Source organism: Tupaia chinensis, unplaced genomic scaffold (genome assembly GCF_000334495.1).
Source record: "Tupaia chinensis unplaced genomic scaffold, TupChi_1.0 Scaffold146907_1, whole genome shotgun sequence".
NCBI classification, from domain to species: Eukaryota; Metazoa; Chordata; class Mammalia; order Scandentia; family Tupaiidae; genus Tupaia; species Tupaia belangeri.
In genome coordinates this window covers 2,073,023-2,095,007 of record NW_006206760.1, presented here as the reverse complement: position 1 = coordinate 2,095,007, position 21,985 = coordinate 2,073,023, and the positions used below count along the sequence as shown (strand labels likewise).

General features: G+C 42.7%; 1 protein-coding gene across 1 annotated transcript in view; it reads left to right on the top strand.

The window, feature by feature from the left end:
- WDR19 (WD repeat domain 19) overlaps positions 1 to 21,985 on the top strand; it is a 96,126-nt gene that overhangs the window by 5,978 nt on the left and 68,163 nt on the right. Inside the window, exons 5-15 of the mRNA XM_006169241.3 lie at positions 688 to 803; positions 3,117 to 3,232; positions 7,077 to 7,157; positions 9,001 to 9,113; positions 9,612 to 9,785; positions 13,295 to 13,365; positions 14,105 to 14,277; positions 14,368 to 14,482; positions 17,206 to 17,312; positions 18,765 to 18,887; positions 20,463 to 20,612. Coding sequence (XP_006169303.1) covers positions 688 to 803; positions 3,117 to 3,232; positions 7,077 to 7,157; positions 9,001 to 9,113; positions 9,612 to 9,785; positions 13,295 to 13,365; positions 14,105 to 14,277; positions 14,368 to 14,482; positions 17,206 to 17,312; positions 18,765 to 18,887; positions 20,463 to 20,612 — 1,339 coding nt within the window. The remainder of the gene's footprint in view (positions 1 to 687; positions 804 to 3,116; positions 3,233 to 7,076; positions 7,158 to 9,000; positions 9,114 to 9,611; positions 9,786 to 13,294; positions 13,366 to 14,104; positions 14,278 to 14,367; positions 14,483 to 17,205; positions 17,313 to 18,764; positions 18,888 to 20,462; positions 20,613 to 21,985) is intronic.

The window sequence follows — 21,985 nt, the reverse complement described above, 5'->3', positions numbered from 1 at the left end:
CCATTACGCTAACTGCTGGTTCCCTAAATTCTTTTTATTTATTTATTTACTTTTTGGAGAGGTTTTTGCTATAGGGCGCGTGCGCTCACCAGACAGACAGGCAGACAGAGAGACAGAAAGCAAGAAATCACCCCCCATGGGGGATGGCCACGCCGCAATCCCTTCTCCTCCATTCTCCTCTCAGGATCTTGGGCACACATGCACACGTGCCCAGCGTGAGTTTTAAGCCACCGGGTCCGGGACTCGAACCATGGTCAACTACATGGGAGTCCAGTGACATAGCCGTTACACTAACTGCTGGTCCCTCCGCTTGTCTTTAAAGGTCACTGTTGTGTTGCACAGATCCAACCGCTCCTTTTTTTTTTTTTTTGAGGTTTTTGCCATAGGGTGTGTATGCTCACCAGAGAGGGACAAAGAGATAGAAAGGAGAAATCACTCCCCAAGAGGATGGCCACTCTGCAGTCCCTTCTCTTCCATTCTCCCCTCGGGATTTTGGGCACTCATGCACATGTGCCTGGAATGTTTTTCAAACCTCTAGACTGGGGACTTGAACCACGGGGTGAGCCTTGTCGGATCCAATGCCTTATCCACCATGCCACCCACTGGCCCCTTGAAGAACTTTGTACAAAGGACTGTTTAAAAGTAATGCTTGTGAATTGTTTAGTAATTTCTATCTTAATGTTACAGGGATCAAATGTCTTTCCTCCTTTGGTCAAAAGTTGGGAGTTTCCTGGCTGTTGGGACCGTTAAAGGAAATTTGCTTATTTATAATCGTCAGACATCTCGAAAAATTCCTGTCCTTGGTAGGTGATAGCTAGAAATACTGTTACGTATCTGAGCTGCTTTACCCAAATGTAAATTCTACTGTCGTGGATTTCCCTGCTATTAGGAGGAACATTTTGTAGTATTAAGGCACCCCCTGTACCCCTGTAACTCCTCTCCCCTGTCTTGTTTTAGACCTAGCTAAACAAGGAGATCTCTCTTCACTGCTTACTAAGAATTTCCCAGGAGGGGCCGGCAGGTGGCATTGTGGTTAAGGGCACTGGACTCTCACATGGCCAACCATAGTTCACGTTCCAGACCTGGCAGCTTGCTTTCTCGCTTTCCCTCTCTCTCTTTCTGGTCAAAGTAAAATAAATAAATAAAGTTAAATAAAATAATTATTTAAGGGAAAAAAAAAAAAGAATTTCCCAGGTTCCATAGAATAGATTGAGTGAAGGGCAGCCTTTGCCTTTGGGTATTAGAATGTTAACAGCATGACTTCTATCTGTCCCTTTCTCACCCGTGGTGTAACTCTGGATATGAACTAGCTCACGTGCATGTTAACACGCACGTATGAACGTGTTCATTGTAGTTAATGCAGTTACGTTGTAATGCATGATTGTTTCAGTCCACATTTGGTAACTGCTTGGGTCAAGTATCTTCAGGTTCCTAATCCTGACGCCTTACTCTCTCCAAACACCACCGTAATCCAGATGCACTCTTTCATTTTGCCTCATGATTTGAAGCTAGAGCAGGGGTCCCCAGCCCCCAGGGCCATGGATTGGTACTGGGCTGCACGGCAGGAGGTGAGAAGGAGGGCAATGAGCAAAACTTCCTCTGTGTTTAGAGCCACTCCCCATAGTTTGTGAAGCTCCGCCTCCTGCCAGCCCATGGTGGCATTAGATTCTCACACTGAAACATGTTGACTATCCCAGTGTCCACACATCACCCCATGATTCTAGTTTGGCTTTGAATGTAGCTGCATTCCAGTTGCAAAAAAAAAAAAAAAAAAAAAAAGGCTCTGAGTCCCCACTGATTCTGTGCGATGCTGAGTTGTACATTTTTAAATTATATTTTGCAAGGTAAGAATAATAGAAATAAAGTGTACAGTAAATGAAGTGCACTTGAATCACCCCCAAAACCATCCATCACCCCCACACACACCTGGTCCATGGAAAATTGTCTTCCATGAAACCAGTCACTGGTGCCAAAAAAGGTTGGGGACCACTGAGCTAGAAGGTACATATGTCTGTTCCTTATTTGACCTCCTTGGCTCAAGTTCTTTTACTCCCCCAACTCTGGCCACTGGGCATTGGACCTCTGAAGACCCAAGAAGAACCAGAATTGATTCTTTTCACAGTGAGAAAGCAAAAGCTGCCAAGTCTACAACTCAAACCAGTTGGCCCTGTGAGAGTCCAGTGACTTGAACCACCACCCATCTACTGGACCCATGACTCAGTTTTTAACAGGTGTCCCCCTAGAATGTATTCATCTATGTACCTAAGTATTATCCCAAGTTATGTATCCTTTTTTTTGGAGAGGTTATTGCTATAGGGTGCATGCTCTCACCAGAAAGACAGAGAGAGACAGAGAGACAGAAAGTGAGAAATCACCCCCCAGGGGGAGATGGCCACACCGCAATCCCTTCTCCTCCATTCTCCTCTCCAGATCTTGGGCACGCATGCACACACAACTGGAGTGAGTTTAAGCCACCGGGTCCGGGACTCAAACCACGATCGACTACATGGGAGTCCAGCAATATAGCCATTATGCCAACTGCTGGTCCCTGTATCTTTTATACATGAAAGAGTTAAAATTGTGATTGTTAAGTCTGCTGACATGAAAGGTCTACCACACCGTGAAGCCTAATATACGTTAAGATACTTCCCTGCTTTGGGATTGACTTTTCTGAAGATGTTCTCATTACAGCTTTGGCTATATAGTAAATAAAACTTGTCAAGGAGCAGAAAGTTTTGTTATACTAGGGACTGTGCTTATATCCAGAACAAAATTTAGAAAACAGCATTCAAAATGTTTGTGGAAAATGCATATTACTAAAAAACTATGCATGATTTTCAAAATTATTTTGCACCAAAATAAAGGCCTATTTTAATTCCCTTATGCCATAAGCTTTGTGAAGTTCCTTTCTATGCCATTATCTTGATTTATAACTTGGTAAGGAACTGTTTTAAATAAGGTTACTTAGACCCTAATGGCTACGATGGGATTCTAAATTCCTCATCTGTTTCATCCTCTGGTATCCTACCTAAACTTGCAGATCAGCATCACAGATTTCTTTTTCTTTGGAAATCATGTGTCTGTACAAAAAAAAAAAAAAATCATCTCTTTTTCAGGAAAACACACTAAGAGAATTACATGTGGATGTTGGAATGCAGAAAATCTACTTGCTTTAGGAGGTGATGATAAAATGATTACAATTAGCAATCAAGAAGGTGACACGATAAGACAGGTAATACAGTAACGGTTCCTTGCTCCGATGTATTCACATTGTCGCCCAAATGAAGTTTGTTTATTAAATGTATAACATTTAAAAATCTGTGTGAGATGTGTACATATGACTTCTAAACACCGAAAACCTTTGTTTATGTATTAAAACATTTTTGTTCAATATGAATTTATTGGAATAGTCAAATATTCCCCTTTGTGTGTTTCCCATGACCTGGTATTACCATGGATTACCAGCTCTGTGGCTACAGTCTGACAGTATGTTTGTGAAATAACTTCCATTTTATGTATGTATGTTTACACTATAAATCGTAGTGACTGATAGATCCTGACTCGGAGTCAAATCCGCCTGATTCCAAAGCCCATACCTTTAAGCAATATGTCAAATTGCTTCTAAACCAAGACTAATTTCATTTCGTCTTAATATTAAATTGTGCTACTGTTCAAATTTCCCAAGATTGGTGAGTGGTTCAGAGGCTCCCTTTAGTTAAGGGGGTTTGAATTGCCATAAGCCACCAATGAGACAATTTCACTTTAGACTGCTGCTTACGATTTAGTATTGCTAGAGCAATACTGACTATAATTTCTCTGAATACTTAGGTATTATGCATATGGGGGAAATATGAGCTATAACCAAATTAGTCATCTACTGATACATAACAAATTACCTCAGAACAGCAGCTTCAAAGGATATTCTCTCACAGATTTCGTGAATAAAGAATCGGATGCTGTTTATCTGGGTGTCTGCCTCAAGCTTTCTCACAAAGCTGTGTTCATGCTGTCAGGGCTAGTCTCATCTGAAGGCCCGATGGGGGCAAATGTGCTTCCCATGTCACTCACATGGCACTGACAGGACGCCATTCCTCACAGGTTATAAGTCACAGGTCTCAATTCCTCTCTGACTGTTCAGTGGAAGCCTTCCTCCTTTCCTTGCCAAATTGGGTCTTACCATAGAGTACCTCACAACATAGCAGCTGGTGAGAGACTTAAGCCACAGTCTCTTTATATCCTAATCTCACCATCGCTTTTGCCATAGTCTGTTCTTTGGAAGAGAGTTTCTAAGTCCAGCCATCCTCAGAAGGGCCAGGATGAGAATGACGGATGGTATTAAACCAGGAGGGGTTGCGATTCTCGTGGACAGTCTTAGAGGCTACTGAGTACCCGGCCCTACTCTTCAAGGAGACGTTACTAACGATTATAAAACACACAGCCTTGTGTGATCGTCCAGGTTGGGGATATAGCTTACAAGTTCGGTAGTATTTGGGAGACAGAGGAGATCAATAAAAATTGGATTGTCAGTCTTTAAAAGGCAGAAAGTAACATGAATCAAGCAGGCATATACTAAATTATTGTAACCAAGGCACCCCACGTAACAGCAGCTAGAAGAATAATTTTGTTTTCCTCTTTCTCTTTCTCATGTAACATTAGAGAAGTGGCAGGTCATCTGGGCATCTCTGTTCTCCAAGATTGCATAGAGTCCCAGGTTCTTTCTCCCTCATTGCACCACCATCTTCTAGGGAGTTGTGCTTCCCCTGCAGGGTAGAAACTCCTGCAGCAGGACCTCGTCAGCATGTCAGCCCCAGGAAAGAGAGACAGAAACAGAGTGCAAGAAACTTGTGAAGGACCTAGTCTGGAAGATGCATTATTATTTCCACTCGTCATGACTAGAGCTTAGTCATAGCCACACCTAATTGCTGCCAGGGAGGCGGCAAATTTAATCTACCTAAGTGACATGGTACATGGTTTGTTCAAGCCTGACCCAACGAAAGCTATGGGCTTTGTTTGAGACTTTACACAAAGTTAAAACTGAAAAGAAAGTTGGTCCCTATTCTTGGACAGCTTTAAAAGCTAGGCGGAAGTAATTCACCCTACCATATTGAGCAGAACCATGGCATGGTTAAGGTGGTTCTTCAGGAAGATTAACCTGGTATTAGTGTGAAAATATTGACTGCTATGGGACCAGCAGTTCGCGTAATGGCTATGTCACTGGACTCCCATAGACAATTCACACAAAAATAGATAAAAATGGCTCTCAGGCATGACAAAATTTATCAAACTCAGAATTCAAGAACTAGAAAATTAAAGCCACACAGAAATACCATATCTCACTTATCAGACTGGCAAAATTATGTATACCATGACAACATGTTGATGTTGACAGATCAATTGATGAAACTATGGATAAAATTGGTCTGTCCCATCTGGAGGGAAATTTGAAAATAGCTCACAGGTCTGCACATGTACTTGTCAACTCAATGGTAAGACTTCTAGTTCTTTATCCAACAGATATACCCCCTAGTATGCAAAAATACATATGCACTTTAAAAAATGAACTTTTTAAGTCTTTTTCTCATAGTTATGAATTCTTTGATACCTCGTCAAGTTATAAATATTTATTTTATGAGCTCTCTCTTCTTCTCTCTCTGCTCATTTTGTTATTTTGGGATCTGCTCACTCTTGCTCTTTATGTTTTTTTGTTTTTAAAGGTTTTTGCCTTGGGTGTGCTCACCAAAGAGAGACAGAGAGAAGGAAAGTGAGAAATCACCCCCGAGAGGGGATGGCCGCACTGCAGTTCCTTCCCCTCTTTTCTCATCTTGAGATTTTGGACACATACGCACACATACCTGGCATGATTTTCAAGCCACCAGGTCAGGGACTCGAACTGTGGTTGGCCATGTGGGAGTCCAGCACCTTAACCACAATGCCACGTGCTGACCCCTCTTGCCCTTGGCAAGTAGTTTCTTTTTGGAATTTTGAATTGGGAACTCATCTTTAGAGTTTTTCTGTGGGAATTTTTTCAACCTTGGAAGGAGCTCTGCATTTTTTCCCAGACATGCCTCAGGCAATACAAACCTGAATCTCTCTACATTTTATATTAACTTCTCATCCTAGGCGCTCCCAGACCATTCATTTTATAAATTTGAACTTCAGACAATAGTGAACATAGAAGGGCAGGTCTTTAGTTATAAATATTATTATTATTTTAGTTTGCTACAGTGCGCTAGCCAAAGAGAGATCGAGAGATGGGGGAGGGAGTGAGAACTCACTCCCCAAGGGTGATGGCCATGCCACGCTCCCTTCTCTTCCACTCTCACCTCAGGATTTTGGGCATGCACACAAACACGCCCAGTGTACTTTTCAAGCTGCTGAGTCCAGGACTTGAATCATGCAGTTGACCGTGTGAGATCCTGCCATCTTAACTCCCATGCCACCTGCTAGCCCTAATTACAAATTCCTTTTTTTTGTTGTTTTTGCTATAGGGCATGTACTCTCCAGAAAGACACAGAGAGAGACAGAAAGCGAGAAATCATCCCCCAGGGAGGATGACCACACTGCAATCCCTTCTCCTCCATTCTCCTCTCGAGATCTTGGGCACACACACATATGTGCCTGGCATTAGTTTAAGCCACTGGGTCTGGGACTCGAACCCTGGTCAACTACATGGGAGTCCAGCAACAAAGCCATTACGCCATATGCTGGTCCCCTAAATACAAATTCTTGAATGAACTTTCTGTTTCTTTGTCTTTCTTTGCCTTTGTTTACCAGCTGCTCTGGATAGCTGCAGCATCATTTTCTGTATATATTCTGGTTTGAGTTTGTTCTTTGCTGAGGGTTCCTATAAATTTCTCTTCCTTCCTTCCTTCCTGTTTTTCTTTCTTACTTTCTTTCAAGCTTGTCTACCCTTTAATAAGTTATATTTTGTTTTATCAAGAATTTGTATCCATTTGTGGCGATTGAATTTTCGGGCTCTAACAGTAGTCAGAAATGAAGCCGCATTACCTGTTTTATTAATATGCAGAATGAGTTTCTAATGGGTTTGTTCAACGTGATGATGTTTTCACCCGTAGACACCAGTGAAATCAGAGCCTAGTGACATGCAGTTTTCTGTGATGAAGACTGATGACCGAACCGGTATTTCTGAAAGCACGGTAAGAATTCTTACTTACATATGTTTTTCTTTATTTATTTTATTTTTAATTTATTCATTTTATATTCATTCACTGTATATCACTGCAGCATATGAAATGAGTTTTCCCATCCAGGATATATTGTATATTGGCTCAATCAAAGATATTACCATACACGTTATCTTCAACAAATGATTTTCCATTTCTTGTTTCTTATATATTTTGCTTTTTTTTTTTAACCGCCTCGATTCCCTCCCTCACACCCTCTGCCATTTCCCACCGTCTTCCTACACTGTCTCTGGTAATACTTTTTTTTTTTTTTTTTTAATGCTCGAGGGCATGTGCACGAGAGAGAGGAATGGAGGGGAAGAGTAAGCCCCAGCATCTCCCATGGGGCCTGGTTATATTGCTTTCCTTTTTCCTTTCATTCTCTGTCCTGTCAGGATCCTGGCCATGCACACGTGCACTTAGCATATTTTTTTAAGCTGCCAGGGCCTGAACCCCAGGCAGCCATGTGGGATCTGGCTTCCTCTGCATAGCATTAACCACGGTGCTGCAGGGCTGGTCCATTGCAGGGTTCAGTCTTTAAGGCTTACAAGTTGTTTTTGCTACTGCTAATAACCTGGTATCACAGCAAAGGGGGATAGCTTCCTACTTTAGTTGGGGTTGGTTTTTTGTTTGTTTGTTTGTTTTTCAATTATTCTTATAGTAGCAAAAAACAGTTGGAGGTATTTAAAAAACAGAGATATTGATTTTGGTATGATTTAAAACTTTTTGCTCTATCAGATGTGGTGAACAGAGGTCTGGAAATTGTAGTGGTTTGGGGAGAGGTTGTTTGTTTTTTTGTTTTGTTTTGTTTCCAGAGGGTGCACACACTCACTGAAGAGGGTCAGAGAGAGAACGAGAGAGGGAAAGTGAGAAAGCAGAGGAATGGTCATCCAGTCTTTTCTCCTTATCTCTCCTCCTTTTGAGATCTCAGGCACAAATGCACACACACTTGGTGTGTTTTTCAAGCAGCTGGATCCAGGATTCGAATTACCTAGTAGGCCATGAGGAATCCACCACCTTAGCCACAATGCTGCCAGCTGGCCCTCTAGATTCTTTCTTTATAATACTTAGACACATTTTCCCTGCCACATATAACAGTCTGAAATCCAGGTGATTTTCACAGTCGACATGAGTATATTTAAGGAAGTAATACTTATTTCCCCAAAAGCAGTTCTTACATTGAAAATGAATTAGAATTGATAGTTAGGTTAGAATCAAGGAAATGTATGTGTCGCCCATAGGAACCCAAAGATGCAATGCACTCGTTTCTGTCCCAGTAATTACACCCTCCAATGGGAATTCCGGGTAGGTAGGTGTTGACCATGTGAGTAGCAGGGGGACACTAGTTTAGCCACACTGACATGCAGGGGTGGAAACAGTGACAGTATACAAAGTCAAGCTGGATTGTTCACAGGGTTGTGAGTCTGTACATCCAGAGGGCTCAAAGCAGAATGACCTCGCACAGCAGAAGACTCGTTCTCTGGCTATGAATTCAGTTGCAGTAGAAATATGTCAGACTCACTTTCCTGTATTATACAGGACCCCAACGAGTGCTATAGAGAGTTGGAAAGGTTATTCCACAGAGGTATTTGAGAATATTTCACAGGGTGTATATATTAAAGATATGTGAAGCCAAGGACCCTCACCAGAGTACACATTAATACATGCACATTTTATACTTAGTCGTATTTGTTCTAGCTGCACATCTGAATTGGCTTGCTGTTTCACAAACTCACTCAGCTGTCTGGATTTACTCACCAGCCTTTTCACGAGATGCCGGGTCATTCATTTCATGATCTCCTAATCTTTCTGGCAGATAAGTGTGGTGCTTGGCAAGAGAACTCTGTTCCTCTTTAATCTGAATGAACCAGAGAACCCGATCGATCTGGAATTTCAACACTGCTATGGCACCATTGTCTGTTATAATTGGTATGTACAAAAGCTCGTTACGGATGGTTATCCATGTGTTTCTCCTTACTAATTGTATGTACAAAAGCTCGTTACGGATGATTATCCATGTGTTTCTCCTTACTAATTGTATTTATTTATTTATTTATTGTGAGGTTTTTGCTATAAGGTGCGTGCGCTCACCAGAAACACAGAGAGAGACAGAGAGACAGAAAGTGAGAAATCACCCCCAGTGGGGATGGCCGTGCCACAATCCCTTCTCCTCCATTCTCTTCTTGGGCTCTTAGGCATGCGCCCAAATTATATTTAATTTTTGTCTGTAACATTCAGTTCTCCATTTAGCATTTTCTGAATTACAGTTTGATTTCGATTGTGAAACTACCTCACCTACTATCTAACTGATAAATTCTGTTCTGTAATTCCTTCATCTTAAAGTGCTTCCTAATTTACCCAGATTGCCAATGATAGTTACTCTCTCTCTTTTTTTTTTTAACCATATTGTTACCTGTGTTCCTGTAGGTATGGTGATGGCTACATCATGATTGGTTTCTCACGCGGGAATTTTGTGGCCATTTCTACTCATATCCAAGAGATTGGACAAGAGATATTTCAGACTCGTGAGCATAAAGATAATCTAACCAGCATTGCAATGTCACAGACTCTTAACAAAGTTGCTACATGTGGAGATAACTGGTAAGTTATATTCACATATTTCTAGGAAAATATAGGGCATTTTTTGTAGAGGTTTTTGCTATAGGGCATGTGCACTCACCAGAAAGACAGAGAGAGAAATAGAGACAGAAAGCAAGAAATCACCCCCCAGGGGGATGACCACACCGCAATACCTTCTCCTCCATTCTCCTCTCGGGATCTTGGGCATGCACGCACACGCGCCTGGCGTGAGTTTAAGCCACCGGGGCCGGAACTCGAATCATCGTTGACTACATGGGAGTCCAGCGACACAGCCATTACGCTAACTGCTGGTACCGGAAAATATAGGGCAATATTTAAGAAAATCAGTGAAACTTTAGCAGCTCTACGAATCTGGCAACCTTACTTTCTTGCACTCGTAGAACACATCTGCAGTCGGAAATCTCCACAACTCATGTACACCTGCCTTCAGCACTCAGTGCAAAACATAAACTGGAAGGTGCTTGAGAAATTGTCTTAAAAATAAAATAGGCAGTTCCTGGTAACATGAGGTAAGCGTGCTCCCCACCACCACCACCACCACTGAACACAGCTATAAAGTTCGGACAGAATGCATGCAGCAGCTGTTTAATATTCTCAAAAGGAAATAGTAGCAACACAGTGGAGAAGACCAGAATCCAAAGTATCACCACGCCAGCATTGAGTTTGCTGTTTGTCCTCCAGTCTGTCCCAGCCGGGACTCACAGCAGCCCCAAACCTGGAAGTACGCACCGGAATACAGACAGTGCACCAAGAGAAGCACTTCGAGTCTGGCTCAAGTTGCAGGAACGAGAATGGCTCAGAGGCACTTGGGAGTAGCCCCCAGTTTCCTTTATTTTCCTTCTTTGTTGTCTCGTGCCCTTACTACCAAGCAATCTCACCATGGCGGTGGCAGCAAGAGCAGTGGCACCGATAACCCACAGATACCTAAAATTGTGATGGAAGGCAACCTTCCTCTCTAATTAGATGTGTAGTGTCCCAAGAAGGTGGGACAAACCCCTGCTGCTTAATGTTCTCTCTGTCTTCCCACTGCTTGGCCCCAGGGACTGGTGCAGTTGTGTGAAATATGATGTAGAACAGGTTAACTAGAGCCCTAGCAGTCCTGGAAGACCAGAAAGAGAGCCCAAGGGAACTGGAAAGTACCAAATTGATCAGAGAGTGAAGAACCCAAGACAGTGCCCCCATAAAGATGTTTCTGAACTCCTGGGTTCATCCTGGAGCTTGAATGGAGAGCTCTTACTCTAAATATATACCAAAGACTTTGAGAACTGAACTAAGGAATAGTTCATGGTCCAGGTTTTCGACCAGCTACTGAGTGGGCCATCCAGGGACAGAGCTGAGTATCACTGCAAAGGCTTTGAAAGCGGAACTGACTTTGAACCCATAACCCACAGAAGTCTGCTTGAAACTTGTAGTCTGAAACCAGCCAGATTGACTGCCAGCTGAAACAAAAATACCGTCTTCCCTGAGTGACTTAGACCAGACAGCCTTACACTCTTCAAATGTTCAGAATGTGATCCAAACTAACTTTGGCATATGAACAATCCAGAAAATTTCAACTTGCTTAGAAAAGGCATCAAAAAAATGCCATTGATGGGACCAGCAGTTAGCGTAATGGCTATGTCACTGGACTCCCACGTGGTCAACCACGGTTCGAGTCCCGGGCCCGGCGGCTTAAAATCATGCCGGGCGCATGTGCGTGTGTGCCCAAGATCCCGAGAGGAGAATAGAGAAGGGATTGCGGCGTGGCCATCACCCCTGGTGGGTGATTTCTCGCTTTCTGTCTCTATGTCTCTGTTTGTCTGGTGAGCGCACGCGCCCTATAGCGAAAACCGCTAAAAAAAAAAAAATTGGAGGGGGAGAATAATGGTAAAACTCTAGTAAAACTAACAAAAAAAAATAATAGACACAAATTACCAATATCATAAATGAAACAGGGGTATCACTGCAGATTTAGAGGCAATTAAAAGAATATTAAGAGAGGCCCAACTACAAAATCCTAGTGTGGTTTTGTTTTTCATAGACACAGACAAGTTTACTTAAAAATAAATATAGAAAAGCACAGTTCCTAAGATAACTAAAAATGTTAAAAGGAGTAAGTGGAAACCTGGCACAGTGACACGTACCTGCAGTCCCAGCTCCGTGGAAGGCTGAGACACAAGTATTGCAACATGGCGAGACTCTATCTAAAGAATACAATTTTGAGGGACCAGCAGGTGGCATGGTGGCTAAGGTGCTGGACATTCTCGCATGGCTGACCATGGTTCGTATCCTGGACCTGGTGGCTTGCTTTCTCATTTTCTCTCTCTCTGTCGGTCTCTCTCAGGTAAAATTAAAATAAATGAATGAGTAAATAAAATTAAATAAGTAATTATTTTAAAAATACAATTTTTAATTAAGAATCAAATGGGAGGAATCATTTTACTTGATATTAAAGTTATGGTATAACTATAGATCGTGTAGTACAAGGGAAGGAAAGACACCTCAGTAGGATAGAATAACAAAAACAGTAATAAACCAACACAAATACTCACAATGGTTCTTTGTTTTGAGAGGTTTTTGCTATAGGGTGTGTGTGCTGGCCAGAAAGACAGAGAGAGACAGAGAGACAGAAAGCGAGAACTCATCCCCCAGGGGGGATGGTCACGCCGCAATCCCTTCTCCTCCATTCTCCTCTCGGGATCTTGGGCACACACGCACACGCGCCCGGCGTGAGTTTAAGCCACCGGGTCCGTGACTTGAACAGCGATCAACTACATGGGCGTCCAGCGACATAGCCATTATGCCAACTCCTGGTCCCTTGATTTGAGAATTAAGCTGAACACAACTCTCCTTTGTTCACCTCTCCCACTGTGCACATGAATGTGTGCACGCATGTACACACACTTAAAAAAATAAATAAATAAATCGCAGGTGCATGATATTGATGTTTTTTGTTGAAGATGACGAAATGGTAATATCCTTTACTTGATCACCACACCCTGCATGCACACTTTTTTTTTTTTTTGGAGAGGTTTTTGCTATAGGGCGCGTGCGCTCGCCAGACAGACAGAAAGAGACATAGAGACAGAAAGCGAGAAATCACCCCCCAGGGGGGATGGTCACGCCGCAATCCCTTCTCCTCCATTCTCCTCTCGGGATCTTAGGCACGCATGCACACGTGCCCGGCGTGAGTTTTAAGCCACCGGGTACGGGACGCAAACCACGATCGACTACGTGGGAGTCCAGCGACATAGCCATTACGCTAACTGCTGGTTCACCACCCTGCATGCACACTTTGAAAAGCCACATTATATCCCACCAAGACATACAACAATTAAATGTAAATAAATTATATCTTAACAATTAACGATAAAATATAATTAAATATAGAAATTCTAATATTTTCTTACCTTAACCCAAAAGATCATCCTGGACCACCGACTATTCCACAGTTAATAACTTTTCGTGAACTAATCATTTTACAGGAAGCTCGTGCATATTCAAAATATATATGTATTTTTATTTTTCAGTATTAAAATTCATGACTTGGCAGAACTAAAAGACATGTACGCTATAATCAACCTGGATGAGGAGAATAAAGGTATTGATTTTTCAGAAGCAGATTGACATTTCATCATATAGAGAGTAATGTTTGTTGTGGTATGATTTGCGTTTATTATGGGGAAGATCAAATTAACACTCTTGGGGACCAGCAGTTAGCGTAATGGCTATGTCGCTGGACTCCCATGTAGTCGACGAAGGTTCGAGTCCCAGACCCGGTGGCTTAAACTCATGCCGGGCTCGTGTGCGTGTGTGCCCATGATCCCGAGAGGAGAATGGAAGAGAAGAGATTGTGGCATGGCCATCCTCATTGGGGGGTGATTTCTCACTTTCTGTCTCTGTCTCTCTCTGTCTGTCTGACTAGTGCACGCACTCTATAGCGAAAACCTCTAAAAAAAAAATAAAATGAACACTCTTGACAGAGGTGCCCTAAAATACTCTCCTTATTTTAGTAATTATGTTGTCATACTACTTGACTAGAAGGAGAGAAATCCACTTCGATCCAAAGATTTATAGTGAATTTCACTCTAATGCCAATAGTAAAATGGGGATTCTTATATACTTTCCTTTTGATCTCTATCGAATATGTCAGTGTTCATATTCATATCCTTATGTCAGTCCACGGTGCGTTCCCTAGTCTAAATAAGTTCTGCTGAAACTAGTGAAGAGAACGGCTGAAGATTTTTTTTTCATGCCTCTGGTAACGTACATGAAAATGCTTGCTTACCCACAGCGGCGTATTGTTCTTGAATGCTCATTTCTTCTGTCATTCGTTCCAGGCTTGGGTACCTTGTCCTGGACAGATGATGGCCAGCTGCTGGCGCTGTCTACCCAGAGGGGCTCACTCCATGTTTTCCTGACCAAGCTCCCCATCCTCGGGGACGCCTGCAGTACGAGGATCGCGTCTCTCACCTCCCTCCTTGAAGTCACCGTCGCCAACCCCGTGGAAGGAGTATGAAGATGGGGTTATGTTTTGTTGATTGCTAACAGTCTGAATAGTTTTAGAGGTTGATTCACTCCTCTGCACTGTCCTGTCTTATAGGAGTCACCCATCACCGTTTCGGTTGACGTGGAACCCAGCTTCGTGGCAGTAGGTCTCTACCATCTGGCTGTGGGGATGAATAATCGAGCTTGGTTTTACGTCCTCGGAGAAAACGGCAAGTCCAAACTAGTGATTATATTCTTTTTTTTTTTTCTTTTTTAGAGGTTTTTGGTATAGGGTGTGTGCGCTTGCCAGAAAGACATAGAGAGACATAGAGATAGAAAACGAGAAATCACCCCCCTGGGGGGTGGCCACGCCGCAATCCCTTCTCCTCCATTCTCCACTGGGGATCTTGGGCACTCACACACACACGCCCGGCATGAGTTTTAAGCCACCGGGTCCGGGACACGAACCATGGTTGACTACATGGGAGTCCAGTGATATAACCATTACGCTAACTGCTGGTTCCTATACTCTTATAACCATATCATTTCTGTTAGTTTTGGGGAAACTCTGGAAGTTTCTTTTTTGTGTATGTGTTTGCCATAGGGTGCATAGAGAGACAGAGGGAAAGTGAGAAATCACCCCCCACCCCCCAGGGGGATGGCCATGCTTCAATCCCTTCTTTTCCATTCTCCTCCTGGGATTTTGTGCACATAGGCACACACACCTGGGGCATTTTTCAAGTCGCTGGGTCTTGGACTCAAATCACAGTCAGCTATGTGGAATCCAGTGCCATAACCACCACACCCTCTGCTAAACCCCCTAGAAGTTTCTTTGAAGATGAAGTATTTCATTCTCTTTTGTTCAGACATCTCTTTCTTAACATTTAAGCTTTTGCGACTCCTTTAAAGCACACAATTTTTGAAAGGGTTTTATTTTTTATCTTTGTAGTGAAAACAGCATCAGCATAGTGGGTAGAGTATGATCTTTAGAATGAAAGAGACATGAGGGCTAGCTCCATGGCCTGGTGGTTAAGGCAGCTGGATTCCACACGGCTGACTATGCAGTTTGAGTCCTGGACCCAGTAGTTTGAGGAGCACGCCAGGCACATGTGTGCATATGCCCAAAATCCCGAAGGGAGGAAGAGCTGGAGAAGGAATCGCAGCACGGCCATTCCCCATGGGGGTCCTTTCTCCTCTGCCTCACTCTAGTTCTCTTCGCTCTGATGAGTGCATGCACCTCTAGCAAAAATAAGGAAGAAAGAAAAGAGAATTAAAGAGACCTTGGATTTAAACGCTCACTTGTCTCTTTAGCAAAGTGATTATAAACAAACTGTCCTCGTGAACTTTGCTTTACTACTCATCTGGAGGATACTTGGGACCAGCAGTTGGCATAATGGCTGTGTCACTAAACTCCCATGTAGCCGACTGCGGTTCGAGTCCCGGACCCGGTGGCTTAAACTCACACCGGGCGCATGTGCATGCATGCCCAAGATCCCGAGAGGAGAATGGAGGAGAAGAGATTGCAGCGTGACCATCCCCCCTGGGAGGTGATTTCTCGCTTTCTGTCTCTGTCTTCTTGGCTCACGCACACGCCCTACAGCAAAAACCTCTCCCAAAAAAGCAGAAAATGAGGGTACTTCTTTTAAGGAGTCATGAAGGCGATGAGAGAAGTGAAGTGTATGATCTCACTTGATACGATGACTTCACCAGGCACTCTTCAGTCTTTGCCCAATAAATACTGGTTTTCTCTGACCTTTCATTCTTTGCATAATGGCCGTGAACACATGAAGGGAACTTTGCTTTTTTCTTCCCCTTCCTCCCCTCTCTCCTTCTTTCCCTCACTCGAGGTCAGATATCCTTCAAGAATAGAGTAAGCCTTGGGGTCAGCAGGTGGCATGATGGTTAAGGCGACTAGACTCCCACATGGCTAACCATGGTTCAAGTCCTGGACCCGGCGACTCGAAGATCACACTGGGCATGTGTGTGTGCGTGCTGCAAATCCTGAGAGGAGAATGGAGGAGATGGGATTATGGTGTGGCCATCCCCTCTCGGGGCAATTTCTCACTTTCCCTCTCATGGTTTCTGTTTCTCTTTGGTGAGCCCTGAGGAGAATCCTTCTAAAAAAAATAAAAGAATAGAACAAGCCTGAGATCAAATCCATTAAATAGAAAATACTATTAACCTTCTTGTGACTGAAGTTTAATTCTTGATTATTTTACATGTAATTTTGTTTTTTGTTTTTTGGGTTTTTTTTTCATTTGCTAAGGCATGTGCACTTGCCTCAAAGAGAGAGAGAAAAGTGAGAAAGCAACCCCCACAGAGGATGGTCACACTGCAATCCCTTCTCCCCCCTTTTGGGCACACACACATACATGTGCCTGGCATGTTTCTCAAGCTGTCTGGTCCAGGACTTGAACTGCATAGTCAGTCATGCGGGATCCAGCCACCTGACCCACCATGCCACTGACTTGCCCGTAATTTTATTTTTCTGTTGCTTTTTCATCTGAACCATTATGGAATTCCTGAAAGGAAATTCATATGGCAACCTCAGATTTTCTTTAGAATGGCTAAAATTAAAATTTTAAGTTAGCATATCTTTGCAAAGGCACGCACTTAAACATTATTTTCAGGGTCAGCAGGTAGTTTAGTGGTTAAGGTGCTGGACTCTCACATGGTCAATCACAGTTTGAGTCCCAGACCTGGTGGCTTGAAACTCATGCCAGTTACAAGGGCATGCGTGCCCAAAATCTCAAGAGAAGAATGGAGGAGAAGAAGGGATTGGTCGTTACCATCTCCCTGGCTGGGTGAGGGGGTGATTTATCGCTTTCTGTCTCTGTCTCTGCCCAGCAAGTACATGTGCCCTATGGCAAATTTCTCTCAGAAAAAAATGATTTGCAAATATGTATGTAAGGTAGTGTTATCTATATTTAATGTGTGTTTGGAATTGTTGCAGCTGTGAAAAAGTTGAAAGACGTGGAATATCTGGGAACTGTCGCCAGTATCTGCCTTTATTCTGATTACGCGGCCGCACTCTTTGAGGGCAAAGTCCAGTTACACTTGGTAGGTATCATGCCGTGTCCTGTGAAGGCAGCCGAGGCAAGTGACGATGGGCAGCCGAACGTTTGACCGTCGAGGACTGCAGCCTGGTGCTTAGGGAGCTGGATCCCATGTGGCCGGCTCTGTGGCATGAATCCTGGCCCCCAGCAGCTTAAAAAATACACTGTGTGTGTTTGTGTGCATGCATGCTCCAAATCCCTGCAGGATGGAGCAATGGAGAAGGGATTGCAGTGTGACCATGCCACACTGGGGCAGTGTTTTCTCCCTCCCCCTTCTTTTAATTGGGACCAGCAGCTGGTATAATGGCTATGTTGCTGGACTCCCATGTAGTCGACTACAGTTCAAGACCCGGACCCGGAGGCTTAATCTCACGCCGGGCGCGTGTGTGTGCGTGCCCAAGATCCCAAGAGGAGAATGGAGGAGAAGGGACTGCAGTGTGGCCATCCCCCCTGGGGGGTGATTTCTCGCTTTCTGTCTCTCTGTCTGTCTCTGTCTTTCTGGTGAGCACATGTGCGCTGTAGCAAAAACCTCTCCAAAAAAAAAAAAATCAAAAATCATAAACTAAAAATCTGTGGTCAGGCTGGCTTACAGGCTGGCTGGGAAGCCAGGTGTCTATAAAGGGTTAGCAAAGCCTTTCCCCTGTTGTATGAGACGTCCAGGTAATTTTCTAGCTCTGTTCCCCAGCAACCTGACAAAGCCTCACCTGGACAGCTGACATCATGCACAGATAAAATGACCCCGTTGGTAAATTGCATTTAGAATGAGCTGTAAAACCTTGATGGGAGTGCCATGCCACTGGGCTTCCTAGTGTGTACTAACTCATAATTCGGGCACTAGGCCTCTGGAGATCGTCAAAACTTGCCAGCTAAGCTGTCGGCACCTGTGGGAATGAGGCTTCTAAACCAAAGGCCTCTCCCACAGCTTTTCTTGGCTCTGCACATCCGGGAAGTCTAAGAGGTTAGCCAGGAGATGGCTGCAGAGCCAGCTTTGAAGGGAATTCTCACTGAAGAGGGCCGCCTAGTGCCGCCCGACTGGCAGGCTGTGGCTCCCACCTGCCACCTCTCTGAGTTAACTGGACTGCGGTGTCTTGTGAGTCTGAACATTTAGTTGATTTTATTTATTTATTTTGGAGAAGCTTTTGCTATAGGGCATGTGTGCTCTCCAGAAAGACAGACAGAAAGTGAGAAATCACCTCCCATGGGGGATGGCCATGCCGCAATCCCTTCTCCTCCATTCTCCTCTTGGGATCTCGGGCACGCACGCACACGTGCCCAGCGGGTCCGGGACATGAACTGAAGTCGACTCCATGGGAGACCAGCGACATAGCCATTACGCCAACTGCTGGTCCCAACATTTAGCTGAATTTAAGGGAATGATCTCCTGAACTCCCATCCTAGATCCCGCACACCACGTTTACTCAGCTCCATCTACAAAGCCCTGCTATTTACGTTTCAGATAGAAAGTGAAATCTTGGATACTCAGGAAGAACGGGAGACTCGGCTTTTCCCAGCAGTGGACGATAAGTGCCGCATCCTGTGTCACGCCCTCACCGCCGACTTCCTCATCTATGGCACCGACGTACGTATGGCCTTCTCTAAGCGAGAACTAGGGATTCCACATTTCCCCACCGTTTTGGTCGTTTTTTTCCTGCCGGGTTTTTCTATATTGAGTCTAATACTAGTCATAGGGTTACCTGTGATTAATTACATACTTAGGTGGCCTGGTTTGCTTTTGTCATTTTTGTGACTGTAAGCAATTCTTTTCTGTTTTTTTTGTTTTTTTTTTTTTTCAGAAGTTTTTGGTATAGGGTGCATGTGCTCACCAGACAGACAGAGAGAGACAGAGAGACAGAAAGAGAGAAATCACCCCCCAGGGGGGATGGCCATACCACAATCCCTTCTCCTCCATTCTCCTCTCATGATCTTGGGCACATGCACGCACACACCCGACGTGAGTTTAAGCCACCGGGTCCGGGACTCGAACCGCAGTCAACTACATGGGAGTCCAGTGACATAGCCATTACACTGACTGCTGGTTCCTCCCCACATGGTTTTCAAAATTGGTTTAACTATTCTAGTTCCTTTACCACTCCATAGAAATTTTAGAATAATTTTGTCTATATCTACAAACACTTTGCTGACATCTTTACTGATATGTAATATTTATGATAGTAAACCTGTATATCAGTTGGAGATAATTAACACCTTTGCTGTGTCAACCCAGTTTTCTAATCCATGAACACAGTACACCTCTCCTTTATTTAGTTCTTTGATTTATTTTATTGATGTTTATAGTTTTCATTATACTGGGTTGTCAGAAAAGTCATGATGTATTGTTTTCCTGTGTTTTCCTATGCAAAACTGCATCATGACTTTCCCAATGACCCAATGTAAGTCTTGTGTCTGTTTTGTTCAATTTATACCTGAGTCAGGGCCGGCAGGTGGCGTGGTGGTTAAGGGGGCTGGATTCCTACATGGCCGACTACAGTTTGAGTTCCAGAGCTGGTGGCTTGCTTTCACTCTCTCTCTATATATATATATCACTCTCTCTCTTGCTCTGTCCCTCTCTTACCAATTAAAATAAATAAAGTTAAATAAAAAGCAATACTTTAAAAAAATTTACACCTAAGCATTTCATTTTTTGTGTGCTTATAAATGGTATTATAGTTTTTATTTTGGTGTTTACATGTTTATTGCTAATATAGAAAAATATAATAGATTATATTAATTTTTTTGTTTTTAATCTGAAAATTAATCTCTGATTTATCTGTTAATTATTAGCAAAAATTATTGAAATAACATGATTTGAAAGTTAAATGAATGTCTCTAATTCTAGGGGGGGAGAAAATGATTATTAAATAATAAAGGTATTTTCAGCAAGGAGGAAGTATTAATATCAATTATGCTTTAGTATCACTAATAATATTAGCATTAATAAACCACTGAATTAAATGTACATCCCCACTTTACTGATTTTTCTTAGGTCTACACCTTTCATGTAAACTAAATATTATCCTTAGACCCTTCCTTCATAAAAAAAATATGGCATTTTTATCTTAAAATGAGGATATAAGGTTATTTTAAATGCTGAAAGTATTTTTTTGTCTATCTTTCATATTTCCATGAGTGTTTTTATTTATTTATTTATTTTTAGACTGGAGTCATTCAATATTTCTACATTGAAGACTGGCAATTCGTTAATGATTATCGACACCCTGTCGGCGTGAAAAAGATTTTTCCTGACCCAAACGGGACCAAATTAGTTTTCATTGATGAAAAAAGTGATGGATTTGTTTACTGTCCAGTAAGTACAGAAAAATTTTAAATGCTTGGGGGTTTTTGATGCTTTATAATAAAAAAAAATTGTTTTTTAAAGTGTATCTGACTAAAATTCTCTCCTAAACAGAGCCAAGAATTTGACTCTGTTAGGGATATCGTATTTGGGATCTCTGTTTATAACTATTTACCTCAGTACCATCTTCTCCATCATTCCGTAATTTCTCTGGTGTCAGCCCTAGAGAGATTTTTAGAAAAATAGTTATTATATTCTGTACAACTTTGACCTTATTGTTTACTGCATAGCTCAGTAATTATAATATAACTTCCCATACAGAATTTTTATCTCCAGAGATACGGTAAGGTTCCCAGGTATGGATTATGCTCTGTCCTTTCTGCCTACCTCAGTTGATTTTACTCTTTCATTAAATATCCTGAATACAAGGGAAAGGCATTCTCATACTACGTGGTTAAAAATAGAACAACTTGGGACCGGGAGGTGGCATGGTAGTTAAAGGCCCTGAATTCCCACATAGCCAACTGCAGTTCAAGTCCAAACCAGGTGACTTGCTTTCTTGCTTTCCCTTTCTCTCTCTCTGTCTCTCTCTGGTCAAATTAAAATAATAATAATAGTAACAAATGGAATTAAATAAATAATTCTTTTAAAAAAAAGAAGAAGAAAAAAGAACGACTCATTTTAAAAATCAGTTACTCCTAATTTTTTCCCATTGCCAGAGGGCTTTGCACTCACTAGAGAGAGAGAGATGGAGACACACAAAGAGGGAGAGGGAAAAAACACCTCCCTATGGGGCGTGGTCAACTGCAATCCCTTCTCCTCCATTCCTCCATCCTGTCGGGCCTTTTTGGGCACGCATGCACACGTGCTTGATATGTTTTTCAAGCCACCAGGCTGGGATTCGAACCAGAGTCATCCACATGGGTTTTCCCTCAACTAGTAAGCAATGGGACCATCCTCAGTTACTCCTATTTTAAATATCTTTAGCTTTAAAAAAAAAATAGGTTTAGAAAAAGGAAATATGGCTTTGATCCACCTTGACTTGATTTTTCTCAAAGGTGAGAGGGAGGGGTTCAGATTCATCTTTCTGCAGGTGGAAATCCAGTTTTTCCAGCACCATTTGCTGAAGAGATCTTCCTATTCCCACTGGATGGACTGGTACCCCTTGTCAAAGATCAGTTGACTGTATGTTTAGGGATTTATTTCTGGGGACTCTATTCTGTTCCATTGGTCCACATGTCTGTTTCTGTGCCAGTACCATGCTGTTTGGATTATCACAGCTTTACAGTATATTTTTGGGTCAAAGCTCTAAATCTAAGACCTCAAACTATAAAACTGCTCCTGGAAAACACTAGGGAAACCCTGGGAGACATTGGAGTAGGGAA